The following is a 25,463-nucleotide window of genomic DNA, read 5'->3' as shown; positions in this document are numbered from 1 at the left end:
AAATATAAATAAATACCACCTTCCTGAAAATGTTTATTTTTTGGAGGAAAGTAGGATGATAATAACATAAATTTGTTATGTATCTGTAAGCAAAAAAAAAGATATGCATTATGATATATATACATGTACTATCACTGTTCCAATTTTCTTACATTGCCTCTGACTATAACTACATCAGTTGTCAGAAATCATGGCTAAAATGGTGCGGACAAGTGCAGTGCAGTACCCCTTTAGGTTATACTGTGGAAATAGGTAAAATAATTGTATACACGTCACTCTATAACCACTTTTTTTACCTACAATAATGCCTATTAAATGGGGAATAAAAATGCCACACAGTGGTAAATATGTTAATGCTAAAGTTTCATTTGATTATATTTTGCTTCTCTGGCCCGTCCTTACAAGGTTATCTAGGTTATCTACAAAGCATACTGAAAACATTGCAGCACCCTGCCGCTGTGTTCCTCTTAAGACCCCCCAGTCCTGATGCAAGCTGTGGGTTGGTCAGTGAACCTGGGTGATCAAACAAACGTGGAATGGTTTAAGATTATATACATTTGCTAACAAATAGCAAATGAAGTTAAAGAAATCCATTCCAGTTTGCTGGGTCACCCAGGTTCACGGATGCAATTGTATCTTTGCAGCCTTTAATAAATCAGGCCCATGGAGTATAAAGGGTATCCAAGATTATTACTCTAAACCTAGGGCATACACAACCATTTCTCTCTATGGCTGATTCTGGTGCATGCAGTACTAATGTCACAGAATGTAAACCCTGGTTGACGCTGTGGGGAAGTTGCTTGCTTGAATCGTATGCAAATAATCTTAATTTACTGTTCAATTAGGGCAGCTGTGAATGGGAAAGGTGCGTAGAACTGAAAAAAGAGAAGGTGTGGTTGTGGTTTCACTACATTTTTGATGGTCTAGCTAATCTAATCTTCTAATGAGCTTTTACTGTGCTAAAGTGAGAAAATCCAGTTAAACTAAGTTGTTCTAGGAAGGAATAACTCGTCAGGCAATGACAAAAGATATCCAGCAAATGTTACTAATGTACAAAATCAGAAATGTAATTTAATTGACCTGGATCTAGTTCTTTGTAATTAACTACAGCAAGAATCCATAGAAGACCTCAAACAGTAACTGTACTTCTCTCTCTGGTGTACTGTTCACATTCAGACTTCAATGGCAGGTCTAAATCTGCTTGGTGGCTATAAAAATGTTGGACTACCAACCACTGGAGGTGAAATTAACATAATTTGAAAACCTGACAGTTTGCTACAAATGTACTGGTAGGTTCTGGTGCATCTCATGTTATAATTTTTAGGATTAGTGCTTCTGGTGCAATGAAGATTGGTCTGGATGAAAATCCACATTCTTTAACTAGTAAGCTCTTTAAATTTTATGAATCCCATGGTATACTATGCTATTTAAACTAGAGTGTAGATCAATTTCCCATCTTTGTAATATATTTGTCCTATAGTTTTTTCTGGGATCTATCCAGAACTGTATTTAGGCTTTAGGCTGCGCTATTTGCACCTCAATGATTCACCTTTCAACAAAGCACCATCCTTGGTGTCATGTGAATGTTTGAGTAAATATTACTTCTATAATGTACTATTGGAGGCAGCAACCTGCCTACATTATATGCAAGACTGCTAAACTAGACAAAGGAGTAATGGCTTCACTCGTGAAATGATAGGAGTCATCTGACTCCTTTCAACACCCCCTGCATCACCTAACCCCACAACTCTCTTGCTGAATTTAGCCATAAACATTACCATTTGTAAATTGTGATGCCTCGTGTTGCCCACTGTTAGAACCGGTGTTGATGGGCTTTAGGCTTGTGTCAATGGCTTTGGTTTGACACCACTTTGAGATGCTCTGATTGAATGATTTTAATGAATTGACAGGTGCATTTGACCTGCTTCAAGCTGATATAACAATCACTTTGTGACTTGGTTAATGCAATAGATGTAAAACAAAATATATATACATATATATAATCCTTTACAATTCTACAAAGGCAATGACTGACAGTGATTTACTAAGGATTTGCAAGAACAATGAGCCTGAGTTTATATCATAAAAAAATGTATGTTGAGCAATAACAATTATAGTTGTTCCAAAACTCCAAATGACTTCGACAATACAGGGAAGGGGTATAGGAAAAAGAAGTTCAGGTTTAGTGAACGATTTAAAATCAAATATATGATAAAATAAATGCATAAGCAGGGTTTTATCTTCAATAAAAAACACATTTAAAATGATTAGTACGTCTATGGATGTGGATAGCTATAAGTTTACCAATATTTCCCACTTTATCTACAGTATACTCAGTCATTGTTTATGTACCTAGAATACTGAAAAGACATGAATATGTTTGTTTGTAACATGGGAAACTTTTTATCTCCAGCCATAGTCCTCCTCAAACTTATCCCCAATCCACCCTTCACTGGTGACTGAACTCTGTATGATATTCCTGCTCTCTTATTTAAATGTCCTTACCCCTCAATTCTGTTTAAATATTTCTTTACCCTTCCCATAAATGTCTCCCCTAGAACAGCAGACTTCCTTCCATTTGAGTGAAGGCAATCTTTATCGTATGGAATTCCCTTAATAAAAAGTCAGCCCAGTGCTCTAGAAACCCAAATCCTTCCCTCCTACACCAGGACTAAAGCCATGTATTTGGCCAAGCTCCTGCTGCCTTACCAGTGTTGTGCATAGCTTTTAGGGGTAGCAGTGACATTTAAGGCTGCAATCACCACCCACAGATCTTCACACAAAATTTGGGTGCTCAAACATAGGAATGGCCTTTTCTGCGAGCCCCTACATTAACCCAGCTCCCTACCTAATCATCCTGACTTATCTCTCCACCCTCCACATTTGTCCCATTTCCTGTACGTTCAGTGAGCATAAGACTCCTCTCAAGATTATCAAGCATTTTCAGTGTTGTAATGCACTTTTGAAAATAAAGCAAAATAAGGGAGATTTTTTCAGTGCAAAATTTGACAGCAAATACTACAAACTGCTCTGCGTACTAAGCTGCACACAACAGTGCTGCTAAAGGCAATCACATTTTTCTTTTGTACTTGTGTTACACAGTATATTGATCTGGCTCTCGAAATAAAAAAGTTGCCTATTACCCCTGATACATTTAGACTTCAGCATGAAGAAGATGATAGACAGCTCTCATGCAATTATTAATAGATAGTTATCCTTTCATATTTTTCAAAAAATGTAATATTTGTATTTAAGTCACTATTATTGTCATGCATTTCATGTGCATTCTTTTAAGATAACCTTACTTCAAAACGTGTTCTGTTCTTCACAATACATTTATTCCGCCTCTCTTTCTCAACAGGCTCATCTATCAAAAATTTTAAGCAAGGTCCAAAAAAAACCTGCAAAATAAAAAAAGGTTTGAAAGTCAAGGAAAAAGCTTTCAAATACACACATACCATATACAAGTCCAAAGTACCAAACAAGCCTAGGAACAAGTATATTAGAATTACCAACTTCAGTGCTTCTGAATGCAGTTGCAGAACCACACTTGCATGTGGAATCTTCAATAATAAACATTTCTGCATATATCAACTTTTTGCCATTTCCTGTTACATACTGTTGTTCCATCCACTGACCACCACATCACATGTAAGTGTACCATTCCATATCATTGAGGCAAACAGTATAGATTGAACATGATGCAGAGAGGTATGGGAAGTAAATAGGGTCCTGATCATCGTTCACTGAAAGAAGAAGGTCAACAGGAGCTGGTTATAGATCACAAGAAGAAAAAAGAAGGTAGAATGCAGATAATCAAATATTGGGGGCAAGAAGGATAGAGGAGGCCAAATGGCAACTGGTTGTGGTTAAATATGGAAGGCAGTAAAAGCTGATCATGGCAAGGGATAGAGAGATGGGAGTAAGGGGTCTTAACTGACCATAAAGCTCTGAGAGCATAGAAATACAGGGGCGGCCATAAAAAAAAACAAATCAAGTATCATGAAAAGTAAGATAAGACAGAAAGTAACAATCATTGATGAGGGAAAGAAAAAAGTAACCATGAGTAGAGAATTGAACATGGTTTCCTGAGTAAACTTGGTCTAAACACAAATTGGGACCGCAGGAAAATTTATTGCAGCCTAGTGGAGGGAAGGTAAATGGGAGCTAATTGTATACAAGAAAAATATGGGTAGGAGCAAGAAACAATTCTTAAAATAGGATACAGAAAGAAGCAGCAGCTGATCAAGTTCCACTGTAAAAAGATACAGAATAGGACCTGGTTATGAGCCCAGAGTGTCACGTTCATACAGATCAACAGATGTTTCACAGACTCCATTCACCGTTCTCCATTTCATAACACCGGGGAACGCATTTTTTGTTGAATTAGATCTTACACTTGTTTTTTACGATTTTTTGGGTGGTTAATCCAGAAATTACCCCAGTTTTTTGCTATCACATTCAGTTTTTTACAATACAGGGTACCCTCCATTTTTGTCAAAAAACATTCAAATTTTACATACTATGAAAAAATAATACCTTAAATGTACTGTTTATTTAAATTTGTTTTGTTCATACAAAGGAGTTATTGTTACTCTATGACTTTTCATCAATTAATCAGGTAAGCGGTTAAGGTAAAAATTTAGGCTTATAGCTTTTTCTGGAGTGTTCAGTGTTAGGACAATCCCGCCGGATGCTCCAGCAATAGTCATCCATCATATATGTACATCCCATCTACCTTGATACTGTCCTTCTATGACCTTCAAATCTTGGTGGAATTATTCACCTTGCTCATCACTGACTGCACCAAGTTTTTACGGGAAATTAGAAAGATGGCTATGCAGAAAATGCTCCTTGATGCTCATATTGCAACCAAGCATTTTGTAGCTCTCCAAGAGTTTCTGGACAATTTCTGTGTAATTATTTGCTGGTGCACTTCCAAGAAAGTCCTTGACAATGGCTTTGAATGATAACCAATCATTCTTTTCGACTTCTGACATTGTCCTGATGAAATGTTGATCTTTGATGAGCTGCTGAATCTGTGGATCATCAAACACACTGGCCTTTATTTTTTCAAATGACAGGCTAGGAAATGACAAATAAGGTACTTGAAACAGTCTCCTTCAGTCGGCAAAGCTTTAACGAACTGCTTTATCAGACCCAGTTTCATGTGCAGAGGCAGGAATATTGTTTCTATGAACAAGTGGCTCATGTAGAATGTTTGGATCACCTGGTTTTAGGGCAGATCTTGGAGGCCAATTCCTTTCCACCCAAAGCCTTTCATGAGCTCTGCTGTCCCACATGCGCAGATTACAGGGAAAAAAACTGACATGATAGAGGAAAATAACTGCACTTTCAGAATCAGCATACATATTTTAGTGTAAATAAGCCTAAAAATTGAAGTAAACAAAAAATGTTCCCCAGTGTAATACTAGTAGGTAATGCTGTTGTTATCCAGAGCTCACATTGCACCAATGTATTCCTCCAAGGATCACCAAGGCCACGATTTCCATTATTATAATAATAATAATTATTATTATTATTATTATTAATAATAATAATAATAATAATTTAATAATACATTAATTAAATTAATAATATTATTAATAATAAACAGTAATTATATAGCATCAACATATTATAAAGCACTGTACATTAAATAGGGGTTGCAAATGATAGACATGATGGCTGGGAGTATACTTTATGAGTATATGATGCACACAGCAAAAGATGTGCAAAAAGCAAAGATACATCAACATTGGTCATAAAACTCCCCATACAGGGGACACCTAATGAACGGAACTGCCACAACCTAAAGCTTTTACGACTGTGCGAGAGTCAGAGGTATGTGGAGCTTCAATAGGCAGACCTGCAAACTTCATGAGATGCCCTACCTTCCAAACTTGTTTTTTTGTAGATGGATGTTGCAGCAAAACATCTTTCTCTTTTCCCCACCACTGTCTTCCTCATCACTCTCACATGTTTCCAATGTCTTGCCCAGAACAACCTCAACATTTTTTCACCCTGACCCACAGTAAACTAAAAGTTCAACACCAAGTTCAGCCTGCCTACCTGCTTTTTTCTCAGATCTGTTTTTTTGTAATGCACTACCACCACTACTACCACCAGCATTGCTATCGGGGCAACCACTACTGTCACCACTAGAAGCAGCTGTAGAACCAGTCAGTGAATAACAATTCTGTCACTCTCAATTTTCTCCTCCTCTGCACTTCTCTCTTGTATCTCCTCCAAATTGATTAAATATGGACATTTATGGACATGTGCTTTTACTTAGTTAACTGTCATAGTTTGAGAAACATAGGCAATTTTTTTTAGCAACAATAGGAAAAAATACCTATGCATACCTGAAAATAATTGCTGTGATTTCATGTGATGAATAATCAAAATTTGAGTAGAACAGGCAAATTTTATTAGCAACAAGCACTGTCCCTCTGTGCTCTAACCTCTGTCCCTGACTAACAGAAGCAGAGAATGAGACGCCATATCTGGCCCCTTTTTTTAATTCTTCCCTGTTTCTATGAACTTCAAGGTGTGTCCCTTTCTAGCATTAGCGGAAAATAAAAGCTTTGCAAGCCATGTCTTGCTGTGCATCATCTTTTACACTGACATTAGCCCTCTGTAGATGAAGGAGACAGGTGTACCAATGTATCTACCTGCCACTGGATGATTTTCCCCACTAGTGGAATATCAGATTTGAGCTTAGATTCAGATCACAGGTTGGTATAGCTAAAATACAAGTTGGAATGGACTCCTAATGAAGCTATCCAACCACATCTAATATGGAATGAGTTTTTAATGAATTTGGTATTAAATTTGTCTAAAAACTTGGGATTTGCTTCAGCTGACCTTTAAAATCTCACATGCAATTTTTTTTTCGCTTTGTCAACTGTTATGCAAATGCATATTCTATAGTATTCATGGTCTATTCTAAAGCCAATTTTAGTGAAGCCAGTTAACTTACTAATAAGAGTCTGATGTTAAGAGCAGACTGTAGCAAAATTCAGAGGATGCAGGAGAGCCCAAAGAAACAATGATCTGTATGTAAAATACATCAGTAAAGAAGCAGCAGGATCTGCGAACACATACTGGTACTGTGCAACAAATCTATCTGAATTAGAAATGGAAATGAAACCAATTTACAGCATAATTGTGTGTGTTTTCAATGCTTCATTCATTTGCCTTGTACAGTGATTCATGTGGAATAATGTTGTCTTTTGTTTAAGGGGGATCTTTCCTCCCTCCTTATTTGTGAAACACTGAAATATGGCTGAATGATGGCAGTTGAATCTGTGCAAGGCAGCAATCTGAGGACAAACAGGAGTGAAAACATGGGTATTTATTCACTGAATAGAATGAAAATGTGCTCCATCTGCAAAACTGGCCATTGTGTTTTGGACCATACTCATTTCACAGACAGTTTCCTTTATGGAGCTGTGTACTATATATTTCAGAAGTTAGTTTGTTATCTTTTGTAGAATATATCAAATAACTAGAGGTTTTGGCATTGAAATGAACATAACAAAATTCCTTTGATACCTGAAGGTATTATGATTTTACAACATTGTAGGGAAAAAGCTAGATATTAGATACCTAGGTCCTGATTTAATAGACTTGTGACTTTGCTGCCAAAGTGATGTGCACATGTTCATATTCAATGCATTCCCCTATTTGTTTGATCATGCAATTGCTGCTCATTGACTTAGTCAGTTGTCTTTAAATATAGTGGTCTAAATCTTGAATGTTGCTTATGTAGCCAGCCAGTTGTTGAAAACCTTTCAGGTGGTTCCCTTTCAGGAAAAACATTTATTCAGTACTTGGTATATTTAGTTTATCATACCAACACTAATGTTTAATCCTACAAAATGAAAATAATTAGAAAAATATCCAACATAAAAGTACTTTAAAGTATTGCATTGTAAATTTTAAATACAGCTTTTTCAGGCCTTGTGCATGATGGGAAATATCTGTTCATGAAGCAAGGTGCCACAGAAATCTATAGAGGGCATGTGTGTGGTGGCATGAAGGGGGGCTTTGTAAATCTAATGAAGTGAATATGAGCATATTAGAAAGCCAGTTACAAGAACCTTAAACTTTAGAAAATTAATCTCTTGGACATCGTAGTAATACCATACTATGGCACAAAATATGTATACATACTAAAATCAGCTTGAGTATCTTTCATTGTTTGAGATTTGCTAGAGAGACAGGCTCTTGTTCAAGATAGCTGTGTGTATGCATTATCTTTTTATAATTAGTTGATCATACCAACATGTTTTATTCCTAAAACAAAAATTAAATATATAGAAAAACTAACATAAATTACTTTTAAGCATTATAAGCAATTTCTCCAGTGTGGTAATGAAATGACAGTGGGGTATTTAGTACAAAATACCAGTTGTAATTTCTGCAGCTCTATTCTGTTTTTAGGCAAAATGCAAATGAAAAGGGTGTTTGTGTTATGCAGAGAGACAAGGCAGTGATGAATTACAATAAGGGGAAACTGGATGGTAGCCCAAGCTTACATATTTACTGGAGCAGAACTTTTTAACTAACAATTAACAGTAAGAACAATAAATCAAATACTGGTACATCTCGTGCTTATTCAACTAAAATATTAAAATAAATATTATAATGTATGACCTATACCATCTTAGTGTGTTACAAAATAAAATGTTCCAGTTTACCCTCTGATTTAGAGGCAATATTTCAATTATTTTTTTCTGAATTATGTATGCAGGCAAGAGGAAGGAAGACTGAAGATGTCAATGTCAGATGCAACAGAGGCAGTAAATTACTTATGTTGTTTGCCATCAGGAAATGCTAGGGATCTATGTTGTAGAATAGTAGATGTGAGCATTTAGGTGAATTTTAATACTTGGGCCAGCCTAATGCAACTTCATGCAAAGAATGAAAACTTCATACTTGCACAGGTGAATTAAAGCTAACCCCCAACCTTAATTTTAGTCTGGCACAGCTGTACAGGCTTCTGTCCTGTACTGTAATTGTTTACAGTACATTGATTTCTCTACACACTGTCAGCTTCTCACAGTGGGCCTGATTCATTAAAGTTCTCCAAGACTCAAAAAGACTAATATGGGTGAACCTGGATCTGATCCATTATTGAAACCTTTGCCAACTAGTAACAAAGTTTTTTAAGAAATTCATCCAGCATCCAAGTTTGCTGGATCACACAGGTTTTCCCATGATCGTCTATTTACTCCAAAGCTCTTAGAGAGCTTTAATAAATTAGGCCCATTAGGTCTATCAAACTATGATATGTGGTGTGATTTCAAAGCTTCCAAAGGATCATTGTTATAGGTTGAGAAGCCGACACTTGGCAGGTGACACAGGATTACCTGAGGCTTGAAGTCCGTGTGGCTCCTGGTCCTCGCCAGAGCACCCCACAAAGAGTGATGAGCCAGTGACCTCCTTTGCTGCAGGAAAGTCACCAGGTTGCAGCCTCCATGCTCTCCTAGACGGCTTGAGAGTCAAGGTGGTGTAGTAGTAGAGGCTGAGTTCAGGCCAGTTCAACCAAGGCAAAGCCATATATTAGGCTAAGGTCATGGCAGGCAGCAAACAAAGCATGGTTGTGTAACAGGCTAATGTCAAGGCAGGCAGCAATCACAGGCACAGTTGAGGTCAGAGTCAATCAAAGGTCAAAAACCAGAATAGCAGAATCAAGAGCATGCTGGGCAAAGTAGCAGATAACACGCTAACTATCCAGCAACCAGAACTTAGAAATAGGGAGGCTTAAATGGAATTGGCAATAAATACTGGCTTAAATAGTAGAACAATAGTAGAACAGGATCAGACAGTAACTAAACTGCAGGACAAATTCTTAATTCCCCTCTACCTGCAGACAGTGTGCTGGGGATGCAGAGATTGATAGAGTACATTACATAAGCGTAAAGGAGGCTGAGGATGCTGCAAGTTGCTAAACTGAGGAGCTGCGGGTGGAGTGCATACCAAGAAAAGGAAAGTTTTATTTGAAGACCTCTTATGTCTCTCTGTTGTTGCATGTAAGAATCAATAGTGGTAAAGCAAATAGGAAATGTGGATAGGGACATTCTTGACAATTTCCCTTGCCAAATTGGAATGGATACTATTGAAATCCACAATACCCAACTGAAGCCCTAGTATGGACATACATAGCTACAAGCCAAATCAGAAAATTCCCATTTACTCAAAGTGTACACATACTGTAAATGGCTAGGACAGTGAGTCAAATTATTTTCCATAATTATGCAGTAGAGATCTCTGTCAGGCTAGGTGAATGAAACAGGTAGATTAGTTTCTTAATATAATGCTTGTCATGCTGATGCAAAGCCCATCTTTATGTAGCTATTGACCTACTTGTGCGTTTAGTTGTTGTGGCAGACTTTTTGTAAACAATTTTATTTGTATTGATAAATGGAACAGAATTATAATTTACCCTGGTTTGGGGGTCTGTCTTCAGAGTGACATGCTTCGAGCATTTCCACAGGTAAAGATTTAGTAGTTTTCAGTAAATATTATAAAGTAGAAATTCACTAAAAGTGGCTTTACTGTGTCCATCAATTGTAAAATATAACTGAAAAGCTATCTAGCCCTTGACTTCTGCCCAGTTTCAGGGATTCAGTAGCAAATTTGATCTCTGCTGGAGCCATATCAGCTTCTAGTTAAGTAAGAATGTTCTCTGGAATTCAAAGTATATGTACATGTGTGAACAATACGTCTTAATTAAACAATAATTGTTAAGAGCACAGCAATATATGTTTGCTGTTTGAAATTCTGACAGAATATTAGGTGTATTACTCGTGCCATGACAAGTTCTAATTTTATGGTATAAATGGGGGGATTGGGGGTTACAGTATTTTAATTTGCTTGCAAGTGGTAAGTTTGCTTTAAGTTAATATTGTTGATTCAAACGTCTAAATATTTATTCTGTCTTGATTTGAGTTTTAAGCTTTCTGTTCTTTTCCTTTTTGGTCTGGCAGATTCTGTAGATTTGTATTACTAAGAAATTTTAATTAGTTGTAAGTTTTGAAATTGCTTAGCTTAACTAGTTTAGTTAAAGAATTGAAACCCTGGACATTTACAGCTGGAAAGTTAAGCAACATAGTCAAGTTGTATGAATACTTAATGTAAAAGCCTCAGGGTTGTGTAGAAGGGGGTGGGAAAAAGTAACTAGGGTAAGGAAAGAAAGGAAGAGGGGAAGGGAAGTTTCCAAAACATGTAAAATAATTAAATATGACAACTAGGAGCTGTTCTGCACACCACTGCTGCACAGAAACCCCCAGAAATTCATGTCATTCTGGTGTGATTGGCCCACTGATTTTTGTAGAAGTCCAACATACAAATTACTTGTTAGGCATCTATGCAGTATGAACTTTATTATTGGTGAGATACTCTCTAAGAGTTGCACCAGACTCCTTCACGCAGGAATCAGCAAAGATAGTGAAACAAATCATGTCCTCATAATAGAAAAATATATAAATCTGCTATAAACTTTTATAGAAAGTGTTGCAATGTTTAAAAAACAAATGTATTGAATGTGACAAGCCATTATATCTCTAACCAGCAGTGACAGTCAACAAAACCAAGATAGCTGGAGAAAAGGAAATATATGGGGAGTTTCATTGGGTATTATATAGTCTTTAGTAGGAGGGGCCTGAGGTAAGCATTGGGTGTCTACCTGGGTGAACCATTGGCAATTAGGCTTCTTGTACTGATTTTTTTCTGAAAATATTGTGTCTAATATGATCATTTGCTGTTTTGTTGACAATGTGTTACCAGACAGGAAGTGAGAGGAACTTTACAGCTACAGCACAAACAGAGATAAAAATTTTTTTTAGTAAGGTCAGGCTTGTTCCCCTATGAGATTTTTCCTCATTTCCTATCTGGTTAAACTGTTTCCAGCAGTACAGAAAGTTAAAGCCAGTCTTTCTAATGAAGCCTAACAGGCGTTTTAAACCATTCTCAATACTTGAAAAAAGTTAACAGATGCAACAACACATTTGTGATTTGCAAAAAGGGTCAAGTTATAAATCTTGAAGAAATGCAACATTTTATGCATTGCATTTTGTAAGATAATCAAAGATATTGTTAAACAGAGCACTGCAATTGTCATTATTTGTTTATCATAATTAATAATAGTATTAGAATCTTGAGATAAGAGATGATTCACTAATCTTTTGGTCTTTACATCCTGTCAAAAATGGCAGCCATTGGCAACTATTCTTGGCCTAACATATTTTCTCACCTAAGGTACTCAACATACAATATAACTTATAGACAAAGGTAACTTTCCACTAGCTTGGCTTTAAAAGTAAATGGCGATAACACATCCTCCTTGTATATAACTCAGTTTTTGTCTCAAATTCTATGCCAATCTTAACAGGAAACCACAGGTATATTTTAACATTTAAATAATTTTAGGTTGATATGCATTAACTATATTTATGTAAGTGTAAAGGATAGTATTATGTAATAAATAACTTTACCTATTAAAATAACTTGAATTAACTCTACCTATTAAAAAATAATCATATACCTGGAATATCGTCTGACTGTCAAAGTTGCAGCATAGTTATAGCATAAATACCTCATTATATGCAGTATTTGTCCAAATAGCAATGCAGCATTACTTTCCAGCTTAGTTGCTCTTGGTAAAAACATGGAAATGGCAAAAACAACCCAGATTATCATTCGTCAAGCAGGCAGTAGGGCTTCGTCATTGTGGATTGTCATGAATTATTCTGCACCTTACAAAATGAAGGTTATTTTACCAGAGCCTTGTGGGTGAGGAAAAATATAAAGAAAAACACAGGAGACTGAATCTTGGAAAAAGACTTTGAGGTGGGCTGAGGGAAAGTGTGGCTCAGGTTTCAGGAAGGCAGCAGCAGATAGTGCCTAAAATTACGGATCTCTAGTTGATGATAGAAAGTGGAGACTGATGGGGCATTCAGGAGGAGTCTCAGAAATATACAGATGATAATTTAGTGCACAGAACATTACTGTCAATATAGAGAAACTCTATACCAAGGATAAAAATCTGCCGTGTGTACGTAGCTTAAGAGTGACATTCTTTCCATGAGCTGTGGATTTAGTAATTATAGCAGCACAGAAACATTAACATGTAGCAATGCAGGAAGCAAAGACAAAAATTCATTACCTCCATAAACCAACAACAAGCAAGTGAATAATCATAAAAAAATAAAAACCTAAAAGGTAAAAAGGTAAAAAATGTACTCCAGCAAATTAAAACTGAGATGTACTGCTAAATAAAAATAATGAATAAATATTATGTTACCTGTTAAAATAGGCTAAGGATAAGCATTAAAATATTCTAACTATGTCTAGATTGAAACAAAAGGACTCTTTTTGCATACAGTACAACAGCCCGCTCAATGAGAACCAAAGTCTGAAGTGCCTTAAGTGAAGTTTTCCTTTTTCTGAACAACACACCCATTGTGTGTGTCTGCTAATCTGGTCAAGGCAGGAATGTGATGTTGATGCTGCCCTGGTCAGCTAAAGGGAACAAGGTGAGAAAGAGCATTTCAAGGACACTTTGATGACAAGGATGGCCTAATAGAACATTCGAGGTGCCAATTGATCTCTGTAAAAGTCTCAAAATTCTGTTAACCATCCTAACTGCACAGCAGCACTGCATACCAGGTTAAAGAATGAGAAAGAGATATGGCAAAAATTCAAGGAACTGGATTAAGAGATGTCTGGCTGTACATCAGAAAAGTACATTTGGTAATACTAATACACCAGCAATTTTTGGCAGTAATTTCAAATATTAGATGTTATCCTCAAGTAATAACAGCAGTACTATTAGTTTGAATCTTGTACCATTATTTAGAACATTACTTTTAAAATTAAAGATGAACTATAGTAGGTTTGATGGATATAAAATTAGGATGTCAGTTTATTTAGAGATTGAAAACTTTTATAATAGTGTTAAACATTAACAATTCTTCTGGTAGCCAGTTAACCTAGGCTTAGAGTTGGCCTAGCTTTAGATATTTGGTTTGCTTAAAGCTCATGCGTGACAATATCTAAATGGTAATATCTAAATGTAGTACAGATACTTATTACCTCTCAAAGATGGCTCAGAAAGGTTTTGTACGTGTAATGCGCCTGGGCACACAAACCACAGCCAACTCCAATAGTCCTTTTATCAAACTTTTTTATTATAGTCATAAAACAAGACAGGGTATTTACAGATAGTAAATTCGTAAAGTCCGATAAGCGTAGTACAGGAGGGTAAGGCAAAGGCAGGTCAGGAACAATCCGAGGTAAGGGCAGGCAGCAGACAAAAGAGGTCACAAACAATCCGAGGTCAGGACAGGCAGGGTACAGGCAAGAGTCAGGTATTAGACCAGGTCGCTATTATAATGACAATTGGAGAAACATAAACTAACAAAGAGAACGCACCCAAGCACACTGTGTACACAGACGCTTATAGGGGGGCAATGGTGTTCAGGACAGGTTCTCCTTAAATGGCAAGAGTGACCAATGAACTTGCGCCACCTGGCGCCATTCGATTGGACAGTAACTGAATCCCCTGCGGCCGATTGGCCGCATGGAATTGAAACTATGTCCCGCCCCGCGGCGAGGCACCCGAGTGCCACGCCCTCGGGGGGTACAAGAGGCACGCATGGTAGAGCTCGCACCTCCTCCCACAGCACCCCTGGGACGTGCACTACTTTGCGCATCCAAAGGAGTGCTGAGAACAGGACTTTCTGTAATCATGTTCATAGAGATGCAAGGGATGCCGCCTGGCCGAACAGTAGTTTGGCCAGGATGGATCCCTCCGCCTGCAGAGAGAGACACGCTGCGAGCTGGGCAGCAGCCTCGGCCATGATGCCTGCTGTAGCGGCGTCTCCCTCTGCGGCTGGGATCCCCAGGGATGCCGTGGGCTCGCAGGACAGGTAAGTTCCTTTCAGTAAATTCTTGGTTGTGTTCACAAATGTCTGACACAGAACAATTCCCCCTTTCAGCTTTTAGTGACTTGCTGCAAAGTTATATTGCTGTAGTCTGATTATGGGAGAAAAGGAGAATGAGAAAACGTTTCCTCCTGCCTGCAGCAGACTAATGGCATTGACTTAGCCTAGGCGAAATCACCTGTCTGATGCTTCAAGTAGAACCAGGCTTTAGAAACATAAATATGTTTAGCAAGCAGTTACTAGGTTTCGAATAAACCTTTACTAACCTTGCAGCTTCAGGCACTTTGAAGTATTTTATTAATGTGTGTCTTTCCCCTTTCTTTTGTACCTGCTCTGATATATAGAGCAATAAAAACTTGATAGCTTTTCTAACCTCTCACCACTCAATCCAAATTCAAGACACAAAAAATGTTTTGCCTTTAGTTAAAAATTAAATCTATCCCACTGCTTGTTAGGATTAAGAGTCTTACAATATTTGAATGGCCATAACCAAGATACCTTTCAAAGATTGTATTCTAATAATAAAAGATACAACTTTTTTGAAACATGTAATTTTTACTGTATTTTGTGACATATCAAAAATGTTTTCGTACCTCCAGTAAATCAAAACTGTAAAATTACTGACATGTCCACAATTGAACATAGCAGTTGTGATTTTGTTACAGGTCAGCCCCTGGCAAGTGACACAGAATTACCGGAGTTCAAGTGGCTCCTGGTCTTCACCCTGCAAAAAAGTGATGGGCCAGTGACCACAGTGGCCATCGGACTGTCCATCCCAGCATCCTTAGCACACTGCCTGCAGCTGGAGGGAATTATAGAGTATGTTCTGCAGCCAATGAGAAGATTAGTTCCTGGTCATGATGCTTTCCTACTATTGGCTGCTGGTCCTTTTTAGACCTCTATAATTCTAGGTGCATGTTGCTGGATCCCCATGTTATCTGCTGTTCTTCCAAGTGTTTTTGCTCTCTCGATTTTGCTACTTTGAATTTTGAACTTAGCTTGATCCTGACCTTTATTTTGCCTGAAATTGCCACCAGCCCTGACCTCAGCTTGTTACTCAACCTTGCCTCAATTGCCACCTGCCCTGCCCTCAGCCTGTTCCCCTACTCCATTTCTATATGGAAGCCATCTGATCCCTGTCACCCCTGGTGGGGAGAACCTGGTGGCTACAACCATCATTCTGCTTTTGCTTTGATATCACTTGGCCTTGTTGGCTTGATGTATTTAAAATCCTAGATTTATAGTGACTGCACCAGCAAAATGTCTTTACATGGTATTATAGCATATTTATAAATTTAATCCTAAACACTGACTAGTGTTGATTAGTGACACATGCTAATTAAATTTTTAGTGTGGTCAGTCACCTTGACTACATAAAGTTGGAAGTTAAATGAAATTTCAACAGCTTTCAGCTTCCTTGCTTGTTCTGTTGTATAGTTTGCTGACAGATTACTGTACAGAATGGCTGCAAATTTTATGTTATAAGTACAAGCACTGCAGCAACATCTACATATTTTATACAGCAAAGCAAAGAACAGTTAATTCTGCAAATACATGCTGCTGTTAAAGACTGACTACCAATCACTGCATTACACTACAGGCCACTTTTACCAACACTGTCAGTTGCAGACAGGGCCGCCATGGGGCGGGGGGGGGGGGGGGGGGTTTTTGTGTCCATGTTGGAAAATTTCCCTTTTTTATCTGTTCTGATGACAAATAAAAATGTGGGATTTCCCCACAAGTGGAATTAAACATTACAAATAAACATTGCAACCAGGCAGATTGTTTAATGCGGAACGTACAGGCCATGTCCCTTCTGTAATAAAATAAACAAACCTGCCCGATTGTAGTGTTTTATATACACTGTTCTCACTCTTCATCTGCTCGTCTTCCAGATATTGAATCATGAAGCCACGGCAATGTCTCAGCATACTTCACTGTGCAGCTCAGGGTACTTTTAGGAAAATACTGCAAAAAAGCCAGCATAAGTCCCCTCTCTTACACACCTTATCCCCCATATCCTTACCACCGGTCTCTGACATCGTCCCGTACAACGCAGCACTAGCAGTCATGTATCCTGGGGGCCTTCCATGTTGTATTGCCAGGGATGAGGAGTATTTCTTACTGGTACCCCACATAAATACCACCATTGAACTTTTTAAAGCGTACCTAAACTCAGAAATTTCACTTAAAAGGGTAGACAGCCCTGACAATTCTGTAAGGGTGTGGCACCGCCTCTAATTCTCGATTGCCTAGGGGAATGGGAGCGCAGAGCCTCCGGGGAAACCTACATCACACACCCTTGGGTGCTCTTCCGTGCATGCCTGAGCAGGAGCATTTTCACACGAAGAGAAAAATTTGCACAGTGAGATTGTCTTTTTTTTTTCCATCCTACATCACCCAACCTCACGCCTGGTTAGGGAGACCTAGGATGAACAACCAGGAAAAAGAGGGAGCGCTGGCTGGCGGGGGGTTGCCGGGACGATGCAGGACCTGATGCAAGGACAGATCAGACTGCCCTGCAGGATTGAAGGTAACTAGATTTGTTTTTTAAGCAGTTTTCAGTTTAGTTCCTCTTTAAGTACAAGAGGGGCCCTATGGCAGGGGACTTATTTTTTTTCCTAGCAGTTTGGTAAGAATCCTCCATTAAACTGCTCATCATCAAACACAGCAGGAAATGTTTTCAGTGAGGGAAGTCCCTGCTTACACAGCTGTCACCACAATAAGTGTCCCTAACCCAAGGCTTGTGTCTGGTAACACAACATTCTGGATTTTCCTTCACTCTCATGGAGTATTTCTACCCAGCAATGTACACCTGACAGAAAAGATAAGTTATATACAGCTGAGCATTCCCTGCACAGGAGTATTGTGTGTGCGGTATAACTGGCAGCTCAGTATGCTGTCATTGCAGTAAGGCGCGAAGCACGAGGAAGTTTGATCCGGCGGAGTGTCCGTAGTTGGTGACATCACGGGGTGTCAGCTCGGAGTGAAGCGTACACACAGAGCAGGGGCAGTGCAGAGAGCCGGGAGCCAGCACGGCATAGCATAGCACGGCATAGCATAGCACGGCACGACATGCACTGCTGACACAGGTTAGTAGCGGGCTCTGTACACAGCTCTTGTACAATGTGCAGCCTATTCTGCCTGGTACTACGCACCTACAACTCGGACCTCTCCTGCCCCATACTAGTAATGCGGTGGAATGGCCATTATGTCTAATTAATACCTCAGCATGGCAGGTAGTGACACGTTGGCCTGGGATTGAGGTGACATTGTTCAGGGCTGTCCTCCTCCCTGAATTCTGGGAAGCTGGCTGGGGATTATGGTAATATAATATGGCTGCCTTTGTTTTCTTCTATAGAAATGTATATGTGTGTTCTGTGTATGTCTGGATATAGGGGACTGGTGTCTGTACATGTTATGGTAAGGAGAACCTCCTAGGAATCACACACAGCCTAAATATACATTCAGCACTGATCAGAGGCAAACAAGACAAAATGAAAGCTCACACTAAACAAATCACAACAGGTTGTCTTCTGTAATATGTCACAGCTACAAGTCTATGAAATCTAACATTTCCTGCACACACATGGCTGTCATAGCGGTGTAATACACACAGGCAGGGATTCACTTCTGGCCCAATGAAACTATCAGATCTGAAGGTAAATTAGTAGCTGATTATTAGGAGTAATTATTGGGGGTTTCTGAGCAGTAGAGAACAGATCGAATGTGTTGGTAAATATCATACAAAAGTACACAAGTTGTATGGTGTGTACAAACAAACGACAACATCTAAATGTTTCTAGGGCAGAATATTGTCTGTGTGTGCAGTGTTTTAGGACTTCTGACACAATCACCCCAATGCAGAACTGGCAGCAGAGTTGCTCCTGTGGACTAGGCTCATGGCACAATAAGAAGTAGAAAAAAGGTTACACAATAATTACTATTTTTTTTTTTTAGATCTTCTTTACATGTGATTGGATATATGAAGTGAATCTTCACAGTTTATTGTGTGAACATTCTCAGCTCCTGTAGGTACTCCACCCAGTTGTTTTCATACTGATTTCTGTGGTTGGCTTTTGTGGTGCTGGGTGTCCCTAGGAACTGGCAAGCCTGCGGCCTCTGCAGATGTCAGGTGTACATGTTTTACCCTCACTACCTGTAGTAAAGGAATGTAAATGGCTCTCACTATCTGGGAATATACTTACCACTGTCAGTGTGTGTGGCACTTGGACATTTGTCACATCTACTTAAAAGTAAACCCAGACCCTGTTGTTATTTCTGAGATGTGGAGCCAAAGGTGGACCTGGTCTAGTAGCCTGCCGCTCATGGACACAGCAGGCTGTGGTATGCATATACCTAATATCACATCCCAGATCAGTAGTGACATCAATACAGGTTGCGGGGTAAAAGATAACTCAGTATTTTGTTGTCACACCCCAGATATTACCTAATAAATACTGCTTCCTGACATGTCAGAGGGATACAAAGAGGAAAAACACAACAGACCCTCAACCTGATCTCTGAGATTAGTAAATATTTACTAAGACCTGAGATGTGTATTGTTGGTGTGCTGTGTATTTCTTCCAGATCAGTAGAACGTGTGTCATGATTTTGCCTAAAAACAAAACAAGGTTTTTGTTCCTCCTCTTTGTTCGGGGTGACTGGTCTTGTATCCACCCGATTCTTGTAGTTTTTTTCATTTCTGCATTTAGTGGTGGGCATATTGGGTCCTCCTTACATCTTTGCTCTCTGCACAGGTTATGTGCGGCACACAATTGCTTCTTTTACAGGATACTACTGTGCTTGCATCAGCATTTGGTGCACACGGTTTTGGATGGGAATGGGAAGTATTTAAATTAAACTGTTTGTGCCAAAGGTTCAGCTTTAACATAATGAGAAATGTAGACATTCTTGCTAACTTTTTTTTAGACCCCAATGCAATTCTTTAACAAGGAAAATTTAAACCAGTCATGATATTTTCTTTTTTTTTAATTCTGATCAGTCTGTGGGTGATAAAAAGATAGCAGGAATGTGCATCAGTATGAATTGCCTGGGGTTTGTTGGCAGGAGAAGTGAGGATGTTTCATGAGGGTTGCAGACTTGGCAACTTTGAAAAGCTGCTTCCTTTTAATTTAGGAATGTATTTCCTGAAATGGACAATATGCTTGAATTCTGCTTTTCTTTCTGTAATGCAGAATATCTGCCCAAATCTAAACGTGCTTAATTTTTAACAGCGTTTGTGGTTCTCCTAATAGAAAATTCCTTTACAAATGATGGAAAATGTGTAAATGACTGACTCATCACCAAAAGAGAGTTCTCCGAGATTTATTAGCTAGTTAAGCTGTGTCTTTGGGGAAATAACATCAGTGGATATAGGGGAGATCTGCATTCAGAGCTAAAGAGATCTCACATAATGCATAATGTAGGGACCTTTCTGACTAAAGACTGAGTGGATGGTTTTAAGAGATCCTCATATCACATACAAAGCTTGTAAAGTAAGATAACATCCATGTTGAGTTTAAAGATGACCCCTAACCTTACCCTTAGACTTGCAAATTTGGCTCCTCTCCTGTATCGGGTATGTATGTTACTTCCAATCATTTTATTGCACCCTGGGAGCTTCTTACAATGGGCATTAGAAGCTGCAGCTTGTCAGAGCTTGCATTATTTCCCAACCAATGGACATCTATCATCATTTAGCCATTTCTTTCCAAGTTGAAATGGTCTCTGGAGTCACGCCTTTTATTAACTGAATTTTAATTCTTTTAATCATGCAGAGATCTTCTAGTACGGTAGTATCATGTTTTATCAATTGATTGTGCGTGGTTGTACAGTGCTCTAGTTATGTGTGACTAATTGCTATTACCTAATATTTCTTTTGCTTGTACAGTAGGGAGTGTCTGTCCATGATTGATTCCTGTTCTGCAGTTTTACAATTATAAATAAGCACTACAACAAAGAGCCCTACCCACAAGCAGTTATTAACTGCCCTGGTGGTAGCTTGAATACAGAAATCCTGTTGAAATATACTTATAATGTGTAATGTTTAAACTATTATTGATTGTTGATCATCTGTTGTCCAATATTAATCATCTTTGTTGTGTCCACTGGCTTTTGATACATTTGTTTTTCAATAATTAAAATGAATAACTTTAAATTTATAGTGTAACTAACAGGAAGTGTTGGACCCTGATAATACTGATCTGTGTTTTGTGTTTTATTTCTGCAGTTATTTAATATTTTTTTTTTCTTTTCTTTTTTTTTAAGAGAAAGATGGCGCTGAAAAAAAACTGCAGTTCCCTTGAAAGGGCATTTTGACCAATAGAAGATTTTTATATAGAGAAACATTAATTGGAACCTTGAAGAATGGCAACTGGTGCACCCCAAAGTGGAGGAGCTGCAGGGCCGTTAGGACCTCCTACGATAGCCATTCAGTTGAACCCTTCATTATATGCTGTAGCTGTTTGGGAATGGCAAGATGAACTTGGCAAGTGGAGACCATACAGCAGTAAAGTGAGCACTTATATAGAGCAGTGTATCCAATCCTATCAGCAGCAGCAGAAGAATACTCGAGCACTTGCAAATAGTAGAAGTATCTCCCTTGGACAAGTTGACCCTAAACTAGCTCCATACATAATCGACGTTGCAACACTGGCACAGTTTCGACAAGACACGGGTCAGTCAATGGCATTTACTTTTTTTAAGAGTTGGATTTTATTTTGAATACAAATGTGTTATGATTGTTTTTTTCGTATTTTTTTTGTTGCTTATACTTAAAGCAAACCTATTCTTTTCCCATGCAAGGCAAAAGTTTTGCTTTGGTGCCCTTCATTCCCGCAGTAATAAGTTAATACTCGCTTTTTTTCTATATCACATTTCATATGACACTGCTGGTGCTTGGTGAATGTCCCAGTACTGTCACAAGTGAGTGAGTCCTCAATCCCGTGTATTCTTCTGCTAGAACAACTTAAAGTTTACACAGATAATAAATTCCTCAACATGTGATAGAGCAAGGAAAGTTGAATGTTATCTCAGACAGCAACCTGGCATGGGTTTTACCCTATATATATATATATATATATATATATATATATATACTGTATTACTGTATACAATTGTTCACTTTTTGTGAAAGTTATTTTTGTGTTTGCTGGCACTTTGGACCAGATTTAGAACACACATCAGTATTGAGGTAGATTGTAGCATTAACAAGGATCAGTGATTACTCAGCTGGCTCAGTAGTTTGGGATTTTAAAGAAAAACATTTTCAGGACAAAGGTGTAGCATTCACAACATTGCAGCTTTAGTGCATTAGTGAGATTGGCCATGACCAATTCTAATACTTATATAGTGAAGCCTTAATACCTTTACCTCCTTTACAATTTTGAGAAGTTGAAGGGTAATGGTCACACCAGGTGCATGCTTTCTTTTAGTGGTAGGCTGAAAAAGAAAAAAACCTTCAAGCGATGAGGCACATATAGAGCTGTATGGCCTTGCCTTGACCCCAGCTTATGTTACGATGCCTTGGGCTAGGAGAATTTTTGGTATTTTAGCTGGAAATACAGCACCCGTTATATAATGAATTAAACTCATCAAAAACACTGTCCGTTTCTGGCTTTTAAACTTTTATTACCTGAAACAAACATGCAACAAGTAAAGTTAAGTGAATTTCTGATGTACATATTTTAGGGAAGTATTCAACCAGTAATTTAGCATGACAGCCAGACAACTAGCAATTTAGGCAGCCTCTATAGATTCACTTTAACAACATGCAGTATCAGTTTCAAGTAATATGTACTTTGGAAAACATATTGGTTGGGTTTTCATCCTAAAATATAAAGTGAATAAACGATGAACATAGTAAATAAATGTAATATACTCTTGTTCCTTATCATTCACACTGCAACAGAGTGGCCTTTTAAACTATAGTACAGGTAGTTGTGGAAATTTTTTATGATTTAGAGACTAACATTTTGGAGTCATGACAATACAATTTAAAGTATGGTGGGTCTAAAGGATGGGGGGGGGGGGGGGGCTAGAACAATGGAGGTATAGATAGAATGTGCAGTACAATGTGGAACATTATAGAATGTACAAAACAAAGTGTACAGTGTGAGACAGCATAATATGTACACCACGTTTTAAAGTGAGATAAAATGCAGAGTGCAATAGGAATTCACACTACAGTGAATCTAGTAGGGTTGTGTGATGTTGAGTATGCAATGTACTTCGCTGTGTAAAGTGTGCAAGCTCATCATACATGAACAAATTTTGTAGAGGTAAGAGACGGTAATAAAGCCACACACACAAAAATTCTGCACATACTTTGGTTTCTCTGAAGCTTATTGGTAAGTCATGCATAAATGATTGAGGTTATTAGCTTCCTGCCTCTAACCTCTTTCGATATTGTTCCTGTCATTGCATTTCACTTGAACAGTGGTAACTTCTCTCACACACACACACACACACCTTGTCATTAAATATAGCCTCAATTTCCCCTGAACATAGCAGAATATTTTGAAGTGTTCAGACTTGATAATCACGGGGAATTCCTGTGTATATGCAGTGTGAGACCAGTTCAGTCCAATCTCTAAGTAAGAATGATTAGAATACTGTATGCACAGTATTGTTAGGTAAATGGTTTTATCTACTGATTATTTTTCTATTCATATTTATGAATTTTGCATAATCTAGAAGAGGGCATCCTTCTGTCGGTTAAGAATTATGCTAAATGCACCTGCTTTTCAGTGAAGTGTATTGGAAAGTAATAAAAACAGTTTACTTATCACATTTATACTCCTATTTACTTCACATATCATATTCTTACATTCATACTTGCTCATTATTTACTTACCTTTTAGCAAGGTCCCCTCCAGCAGTGACATTTCCAAGCTTTGTCTCCCCTGCTTCCTCACTGTGCACCTCTTTGGTCATGGGATAGTGATGCTTATGTAACCAAACCACACAGAGTGCAATAAAAGAGAAAAAGAACTGCAAAGAGCACGTTTTCTTTAAAAAAAAAAAAAAAACTAGCTTAATTTTTTTTTTTTTTTACATAGTGAGATTTTTATCTTTAGTGCAACCCAGATATATTTATTTCAACTCTAAGCATTTTTTGCAACACTGTGATTGATAACACCAAAGCAAATCCTCCCACTGAGTACTGATTTAGAGATATTATAGAACAGAAGCAGTTTTGCAGCTGCAGAAAAACAAAAATGAGATTTTCTCCTAGGGAACAACAGCTTTTTAGTTTACATTATACTTTTACAGATGTTTTTCTAGTTCTTTTGATTCCTTTTTTTTTTCTTTTTTTTTTTTACACAGTTTTTTTTCTGTTTGACAAGACTTAGAAGCAGAACTATAGGGAAACCTGGGTGTTCAGTGTCTGTTTTTCTTGTACATGGACATGGCTATCATTATTGAAATGTGATCCTTTAGTTAGGCGTTGTTCACTGCATTTCCCACGGGACTTTCTGGTATTTTCATCTTTTCTTAAAATTATGACATGATATGCCTGGAGAGAAGTATTGCCAAGCTACTGTAAAAGTAATACAACTCCAACACAAAAATCCCCATAATTTTACTGTACATGTTGCTCTACTGCATAAATTATATAATTATATACTTATTTATAATATTAATTAAAAAAGTTTATGGACTGTGAGTGTTCAGTTCTAGTATATGTATTTCAATCCCCCCCCCCCCATGTAAAGGTATTGTTTTTTCCTCTGTTTATCAGAATAGTTTTGGCATGCTTCATCATCGTTAGTTATTTGATAGTATCTAAATTGTGACAGGTGCTCTTTAGGAAGATATCAGTGCTTCATTGGAAGCAGCTAATGCTGTTGGCATTCCCTGCCTGTAAACCTGGTGTATTGTCTATTCTGTTTATTTACCTCTATTCAGAAGAACTGACATATAGTTTGGGAATTGTTGGCGCAGTCCACATGGGCCCTGAAAAATACCTTGTGTGTTTTAGGTCTAACTGGTGCACAGTTCAGTAGTAATGCCTGAAATATTTTTTGTATTGATTACACATCCCACTTAACCTTTATCAGCTCTGTCTGCTGTGTTTTTGGTATTTCTTTCAAAATCTTATGAGTAACTTAAGTCCAGAAGAAGTTTTTATTTTTTAATTTGTCATAACATTTAGATCATCATTTTAATTTCAGTGTGTCATTTGTCTTCTGTAGCTTCACCCTTTTGGTAAATTCTCAGAATTGCTACCTTCACAACTTCCTTTTGTTCATGTTAAATGCAAGCCAAGTGTTCCATCTCTGAGCCAACTGTATACATCATAAAGCTTGAAAGGCAGGTTGTATTTCATACAGTCATGTGACCAGAGGCTGCAGTAAATTATGCTGCATACACATATACAATTTTTTGTCACTTGAAATTATTTTTCATGATCACTTCTAAAAAAGAGTGGCCGATTGGCACCCGCTGTGCGTGCCTGTAATATGGTCATTCCTGATTGGTTGTTCATGGAACCTTCCGGATGTA

The 25,463-nt window shown here is 38.0% G+C and overlaps 1 protein-coding gene across 3 annotated transcripts in view; it reads left to right on the top strand.

The window, feature by feature from the left end:
- Window positions 1-17,967: 17,967 nt before the first annotated feature.
- The window catches only part of DTX2 (deltex E3 ubiquitin ligase 2), a 51,420-nt gene continuing 43,924 nt past the window's right edge, over window positions 17,968-25,463 (top strand). For 2 of the 3 annotated variants that reach the window (XM_072416785.1, XM_072416773.1), the window contains exons 1-2: window positions 17,968-18,046; window positions 21,225-21,633. In XM_072416785.1, coding sequence (XP_072272886.1) covers window positions 21,324-21,633 — 310 coding nt within the window. In that variant the 5' untranslated portion in view covers window positions 17,968-18,046; window positions 21,225-21,323. Of the gene's footprint in view, window positions 18,047-18,083; window positions 18,280-21,224; window positions 21,634-25,463 lie in introns of those variants that run through there. The other variant, XM_072416777.1, reaches the window with a different exon arrangement.

This window comes from Pyxicephalus adspersus, chromosome 1 (genome assembly GCF_032062135.1).
Source record: "Pyxicephalus adspersus chromosome 1, UCB_Pads_2.0, whole genome shotgun sequence".
Lineage (NCBI taxonomy): Eukaryota > Metazoa > Chordata > Amphibia > Anura > Pyxicephalidae > Pyxicephalus > Pyxicephalus adspersus.
The sequence above is the reverse complement of the archived record's forward strand: the minus strand, read 5'-3'. Positions and strand labels throughout refer to the sequence as shown.